This window comes from Anoplopoma fimbria, chromosome 2, assembly GCF_027596085.1.
Source record: "Anoplopoma fimbria isolate UVic2021 breed Golden Eagle Sablefish chromosome 2, Afim_UVic_2022, whole genome shotgun sequence".
Classification (NCBI taxonomy): domain Eukaryota; kingdom Metazoa; phylum Chordata; class Actinopteri; order Perciformes; family Anoplopomatidae; genus Anoplopoma; species Anoplopoma fimbria.
The window spans coordinates 17,256,988-17,264,846 of record NC_072450.1 but is presented as its reverse complement, the minus strand read 5'-3'; the positions used below and the strand labels follow the sequence as shown (position 1 = coordinate 17,264,846).

The 7,859-nt window shown below is 42.1% G+C and overlaps 1 protein-coding gene across 1 annotated transcript; it reads left to right on the top strand.

The window, feature by feature from the left end:
• The first annotated feature begins 2,329 nt into the window (after window positions 1-2,329).
• Window positions 2,330-7,859, top strand: cmtr2 (cap methyltransferase 2). Its single transcript, XM_054615551.1, has 3 exons — window positions 2,330-2,386; window positions 4,344-5,603; window positions 6,223-7,859. Exons 2-3 carry the CDS (start codon window positions 4,353-4,355, stop codon window positions 7,276-7,278), a joined length of 2,307 nt encoding a protein of 768 aa, XP_054471526.1. The 5' UTR covers window positions 2,330-2,386; window positions 4,344-4,352; the 3' UTR covers window positions 7,279-7,859.

Here is a 7,859-nt window from a genome sequence, read left to right as displayed (position 1 = left end):
GGACACTTAAAGTGCAGCATCATGGCCGAGTCACACAGTTGGTTTGTTAGTTGAGACCTAAGTGAACTGAATGCTGGAGGGAAGTGGCTGCCCTTTAGGAATAATATACCACATGGAGTACGGATGCTGTTGGCTTCTCTTCCCATTTGCAGAGCACATTTAATTCTTTTCATAGTCACACACGACCTTTAAAACCTCCAATCTCTTTAATAACAATTGTGATTTACAGTATATGCTGTTGCATTTGATTTGAATACTGTACACTCAGAGCTTTCCTCGTCCCTGAGGGCATGTTTTCTTTTTCTTTTTTTCACGTCTCTGCATACTTTCCCCAAACGAATCTTAAGGTCAGACCTCGTTGATAGAGCTGCAGAAAAGTACTAAATAGATTGTTTCAATCCTGTTTAGCAGTTATTATTGCAACAAAATATTTGTGTGTGCATTTCCAAGCGAAGTTATTTATTTTTCCCAAACCCCTTCAAACCCTTTCCCAACCTGCATTTGGACAGAACTGTAGGAGCATTAAGATATAAATAGAAGACTATCTTCACATAGCACACATTAATATTACCAGAGGTGTAACTGTTATAGCAGAGAATCAACATTTTTAAACCCATCATTTTTTTAAATCCTAATTGCACCTGGATATCCCAAAGGTCCATTATTTATGTATGAGACTCTCTCTGTGAGTGTCCTGTTTTTACTTAGCCACATATTTCTTATTAAAATCTGAATTATCATGAGCAGCATAGATGAAGTATATTGGATAGGGAAGAAAGTGAATGCAATGATACAAACAGTTTGTAAAGCCCATACACATGGCATTAAAATGAAAACATTTTAATGCCATGTGTGATATTTCATCAGCTCACACTGTAGAGAGGTCTAATAATTATATAACAGGATGACAGATCAGTTCACTGTGGATAATCTGGCTGGAAAGACGCACACACAAGCAAATACAGTAGAATAGAGGATCACACAGTTTATTATATATACAAGTTATTCTGAGTTCACCAATGCAATGAATGTTAGAATAGTACAACGCCAACCTTTACATATAGTCATTCTCTTGTTGTCATTTGTCAGAAAAAAACAAAGAGCCATAATGGAGCATTAAGTCATGTATGTGCTGAATCAGCATGAAGTCTACAGTTTAATAAACTGTGCTAATGAATATAACAAAAAAATCAAAACAGTGGATAAACTACTTTCTGGGGATGAATTAACATTCAGTGTGAGATTTAACGAGATATTAGCTGCATTTGGTTTATTGTTCTGTATTGTTTATTGTTGCAGCTTCCTGCTACTTGATATCCAAAGTATTTATTCCTGATTGGAAACATTTTTGAGGAATATATTGCAATACAGTATATATTAAAATGTCCTGTTCAAATTCTCACTCCCTATCAGCTCTGTTATTTCATCTTCTCACAATTCCTGTTGATAAAGTTTTCCTTATATGTATTTCTGTATGTAAGATACTATTTTATTTTCAAACTAATTCCTTCTTAACCAGCCAAACATTTCCATCCTTACAAACATCGTAGAGAGGCTGGCTGCCACATGATCGTGGTCGACATCCGCTATCTTGTCTGAAGCCTGGTCATTTAAAAATAAATAAATATAAGGATACCTTATGGAATTATTTTTTAAACTGAATTCTCTTTTCTTTTTTTTTTTTTTTTTTTTTTTTTTTTTACATATGAATAGAAAATTCACAACAATTCCTACCAAATATTTGTGTGTAACTAACAAATATTTATTCAAGTACTGCACAAATTTGAGGTACTTTTACCTTACTTGATTATTTCGATCTTCAGCTACTTAATACTTATACTCCACTACAATTCATATGCAAATATTGTACTGTATATATAAAACCCAACTACATTATTGGATAACTTTAGTTACTTTGCAGAATGATATTTACAACACAAATTACCATCACCAAAAACATTATGATCTAATATTATAAATGCAAATAAAAATGTAATGATCCCTGGGGGGAAATTCACATGCTACACAGCAAAGAAATAAAGAAATATATTCCACTTTTATTGGTTGTAACATGAAAGTGATGAATACATGAATGTGTCAATAATTAAAACAAAATTATATTATACATATATATTCTCCTGAAATGGGCCATTCTGCATAAGGATTGTTTTTTTGTGCTGTAAGAACATTTTTACGATAATACTTTTGCACTTTCTTTCGTTTTCTTCACTGTTATTTTGATGCCATTTGGTTGGTTTTTAAACGAATGAAAAAACTGACATATTCCTTTAAAAGAGGCCCCCACCCTCTCGGTTTTGCACATGCGCAGTGTGGTTCTAAGTCACGTGAAAGCGTGGTTCAGTTCCCTGACAGCAGCCACAGTCCGGTGAGTGTGTGTTCAGTGTTTTCACGGTCCTCGTCTCTCTCTTGTCGACGGTCAGCTCCTCAGGCTGCAGATGTTTATCTCTGAGAGACTTTAGTCAGCTCAGAGGGTCAGAAATGTCAAAAACTCACTGCGGGCTTTAGGAGACACAACTCGGCCATGGCCTCTGCGCCTGTAGGAAGCGACCCATTCAGCTTCAACTTTTGTGTATACAGGAGTGTTTTCTCTGTCCCGACACCACAAAACATGCAGCCTAGGTTCATCATTAATACTTTACATTATTAGGTTTCAGATTTAGTGAGTGGCAAGAGGTTTTGAATCTGAACACATTCATATTATGATTAATAGGAAATGAAAAGCAGTCCAGCTCCTATTGTTGCTCAAGCATCCTGTTTTATTGCGTCATTTTTCATTAATTTATTGACCATGTTTTTATATTAGCTGCTTCGACTATACAGATAAAGTGCCGTAAGTATTTGGCAAATTACTTAAAACATTAAATGGATAATTCCCATTTTTGATTGACAAATTGTTTTGGTAGATAGTTTAACTAGCTAAAGCCTGTAAATAAACACTAAGGTAATATTAATGGGTAAGTACAGTACCATACATGGATACACCTTCTCATTCAATGGTTTTTCTTTATTTTTATTTTTGTCTACATTGTAGATTAATATTGAAGACATCCAAACTATGAAGGAACACATATGGAATTATGTGGTAAACAAACAAATGCTCAACAAACCAGAATATGTTTTATATTTTAGATTCTTCAAAGTAGTTGAATGAGAAGGTGTGTCCAAACTTTTGACTGGTACTGTATGTTTTTTACATTAAGCTTGTACAGCTACTGCAACATCTAAAGATTATTTACAATCACATCTGAGATGATAAATTCAAACCTAATTAAGACCTACTTAATCATCACTCAGCTCAAGTCTCTCTATCATCTTCCTAAATCTCTTTTATGCTTAAACTGTCACATCAGGCGTTTTTTCTTGCTAGTTTATGTAAACAGCCGCTGAAATAACACTGCAAGAAGCAGATGACTTAAATAGACACAAGTGGTGCTTAACAATATGATTGATGAGGAATAATTGATGAACGTGATAGCCGAATGCCACATATTGCCAAACATCACTGACTCACTGCAGTCTAATCGAGAAATGACCCGGAAATGACCAGTGTTGTTAACTTGATTTTGACTGTAAATTATTTTATGTAATGAATTATAAATTGCTCAATATTTGCATGAATTGTTAAAAGTAAAGATTTCAGGACACCATGATGGTCTAGTATACGGTCTCTTCGTCACAGACGATCCTGTTTCAGTCATATCGGTAAACAAACAGGACTGAACTGTCTCGTTGAACCACATATCTCCTAATTTCTCCCACAAAACTGACGGAATTAAGTCTCCCTTCATGCGTTGAGAAAAATCTCCTACTTGTTTAGGATGAATAAATCATTTTAAAAGTCACTGGGTTGTCTGAAAGATACACTGAAACAAAGCTGAATATGTGGCTTTCACAGCACAACAACAGAACCTTTAATCTAACTTCCTTAATGTAGTCGTCATGTGTTTGTAAAATATATCAGAGGAGACTGTGTTGTAGTGTTGTAGAAAACCTCTTGATATTGTGGGCGAAGCTCTGGCCTGGTGAGGTAATCACCAGTATTCACAATCTGCTTTGTTGCCTGAGGGCGCCACATCATAATGAGTCGACATAAGTAATTCAACACCACTCATGCATGTAAAGAAGAATGAAGGGTTGCAGAGCCGGGCCGCTGTAATGTATAATTCACTGAGAACTGTTTGCTGTTCTTAAGATTGACTGCCTTTGCCACATTAGCAAGTCTCATAAACACTGAACAGTCTGGTGGATTACATCAGAACACAAAGTGGATGATGCAGATTTTAATGAGAGCATTTCTAACTCCTCTCGTCCTGCTTCAACAGGTGTGGAGGATGAGCTCAGGCAACGGCACCAGGAGGAAAGTCTGCAAGCTGCAGCAGTTCAACAACACGGTGGCGTTTGACCCCGAAACACTGACTGAGATTCAAGCTATTTTTAGTAAAATAAGAACTTATGTGAAACCGTCTGATGGGGAGTGGTGCATCCCCGACCCAAACGCCACTCTGAGACACTCTGCAGAGGAGCACCGCCGGCTGCAGGTCCTGAAGGAGTCGCTGAACGAGGTCAAGAACCAGCTCAGCGACAAGAACGTCCAGGTCTGGCATCAGCACACCAACTCCACCAATCGGGCTGGGAAGGTGATCGCCGCCGTACGCTCCGCTGCCAACGCGGAGATCTGCACTCAGGCCTGGTGCAAGTTCTCCGAGATCCTGGGAACCTTTAATCTTCTTCCAGAGGAAGCTCTTCAAAACGGAGAGCTGAACTCGGTCCACCTGTGTGAAGCTCCAGGGGCTTTTATAACCGCTCTGAACCACCACACCAAAACCAGTGAGTCCACGCGCTACTGTGATTGGAGCTGGGCCGCCAACACTCTCAACCCGTACCACGAGGCCAACGGCGGCAGCACAACGATTGCAGACGATCGGTTAATCGCCAACACGCTGCCCTGGTGGTTCTTTGGATCAGATAACACAGGAAACATCATGATCCAGAAACATCTGCTGGAGCTGCAGACGTTTGTGGCGAACATGCACAGAGTTGACATGGTGACAGCGGATGGTAGCTTCGACTGTCAGGAGAAGCCGGATGAGCAGGAGGCTCTGGTGGCGTCGCTGCATTACTGCGAAGTCACAGCTGCACTGCTGCTCCTGAGCCCCGGCGGCTCCTTCGTGTTGAAGATGTTCACCCTGTATGAGCACTCCTCCGTCTGCTTACTCTACCTGCTGAACTGCTGTTTCCGCTCCGTCAACGTCTTCAAACCTGCCACCAGCAAGTCGGGCAACTCTGAGGTTTACGTTGTGTGTCTGAACTATGACGGCAAAGAAGCTGTGAGGCCTCTGCTCTCCAAACTGATTCGCCACTACGGACCACATCTGGCTGACCGTGAGGCACTTTTCCCAAACTCTCTCATCCCAGACTCGTTTCTGAAACAGCATGAAGAAGTTTGCTCGTACTTCCACACGCTGCAGGTGGAGACGATCACAGAAAACCTGCGACTGTTTGAGGGAATGAGCACCGAGCAGAGGCAGCGTCTCGACTACATCAGGGACTGTACGGCTCAGGAATACCTGCAGCGCTTCCAGGTAGGATGTCTGTAGAAACCAGTCTGTCTGTGGTTTCTCTCTTGACCTCTGAAACAGCAGCTACAAATTATTTCAATGCAAGGTACAATTGGTAGCTGTTATAGAGCTTTCAATCAGAAGATGGAGTTTGCCCAGTTGTCATGGAATTATAGTAATTTGACTTTTCTTTTTCTCTTTTTAAGGGATTTTTTTATGCATCGTTGGCTTTAAGATTAAGCTTAAAAATGTGGGGGGTTCTTGGGTAAATTTTAAGTCTTCAATTCAGTTTAATTTAATGTCCTTCTACATGTATTTTCGCAATGAGAAATGTTGCCAGAACAACTGCAGAGCAGTGTAGAGTCCTCATGGGTTTTAAAATGTGTACCCGCCTGAACGGACTTAACAACTGAGAAAAGCAGAACTGGACAGACCAGAAGGTCAGGAGTAGCCATCCTTTGCAGGAACACCAGTTTGTGTTAAACCCAAGTAGAGCCCTCCCTCTGGTCCCTTTTTCAGCTCTGCATAAGATGGAAAGCCTCTGATTAAACTAATAGAAGTATAATGTTTTAGTCAGGTTAAAAGCAATAAAAGCTTTCAAAACAATCTAAAATTGAACATGATCAAGTGTCTCTGTGTGTAGGTGAGCTTCCTTCCACGGAGTCGATGGATCTCTCGTAACACGGTGAGTCCCGCCTGCTGCAGCGTCTCAGCAGGCCGACCTCTGGGACAGAAGAAGCAAACAGGCTCCTTCAATGAGCGGAGGGAATTGCAGACCCTGAGCTGGAGGGAGCGCATCGAGAGGGGTTGCCATGCCACCTGGATACAGAGACACTGCACCGAGGCCGTAGGGACCGGCTGTGTGCTTGAAGGACCCCTGTCCGGGTGTCATGGGGATTCATGGTACGTTATCGACGGGGCTGCACTGCCCGCTGTCAGAAACTCTGCGTTCTGTGATGGAGGATTGTTGAACCACTTGAATGAAGCCCTCATGGACACAGAAGTAGACTGGACTAATGCACCTCCCTGTGACTCCTGCCATGCGGTTTGCACGGCCTCCATCTTGTCCGATGTTGCAGGTCTTTGCACCTTCACATCTGACAGTGATGGCAACAGAAAGCAGAGACAGTGTTTGGTGTTTGGCAGCCGCTCAGTGTGGGACGCCTGTGAAAGCCAACTGGGGGATTTAGTCTTAACGTTTTCTGCAGAGCCTTCAACTCCTCCAAGAGGCTCTGTCACGCTGCACGATGGGGATCCGCGGTACCAGCAGCAGCTCTTAGGTTGTGTTGTGTTCTCCCTGCAGACGCTGAACTCTGGGGATGCCTTGCTGCTGCCTGTGTTTTCTGCCTTCACTCGTGTCACCGCAGCTGCTGTGCTCTGCCTGCATGCGTGTTTTCGCTCAGTCACGTTCAGGTGTCCTCCCCCCTCTGGCATCGTCGGGACAGTGCTTGTGTGTGGTGGTTTCTGCCCCGAAGCTGCTGCACGAATACTACCTGTTCTTACTGACGTCCATACCTGCATGGGTCAGCTGCTAAGAGGAGAGGATGACTCGTGTAAAAATCTGCTGTCTTGGCGTCAAAGTCAGGTGCTGCAGTTTATTCCCATGGATGAGCTGCTCACAGGAGGACTGACTGAGTTCCTGCGGACCATGAACTCTGAAATCATTCAGCAGAAGCTACATTTGCTCATGCAATCATAGTGCAGTTGAGTGAGCTAAATTTCTACAGGAGCCACACGCAGCTAGAAAAATACTCTGTGGAGTCCAGCGAGCTCCTCCAGAGCTGAGATACAGGCACGCTTCACCTCTAGGGCACCGACAATCAAATTATGTTTGTTTTTTAATATCAGTGAAAGACATATCACACAGTCAACAGACGTCCGTGAATGTTTTTTTGTGGTGTTTTCTTTTGCGGGGAATTACCCATTTTAATGATATTTCCCGCCTCCCTGTGTGCAAATGTTTGGCCAGAACGAGTTCCTATTTTGTATCCTTTGCTACACGCCGCCTAGAGATTATTGTGATTGGTGAAGCCAGAGTGTTTTTTTCCCCCAAAGCAGAATGATAATGAGAGCAGCTGGACCTTTCTCCAGCGCTGACAGTGCTGTGGAGATGTGGAGCGAGACTAAGTGAGCTGTGACTCTGGGCTACATGCTATCGCTGTCACAGTCCGTTTTATTCTCGTTGGCTGTTTCTTTCCAGCAGTTAGTCACTGAATCATTTTTGTTTGCTGACATTAAAAGAGTACTGCACTCATTTAGCGTTGCACTACTATGCTGCAC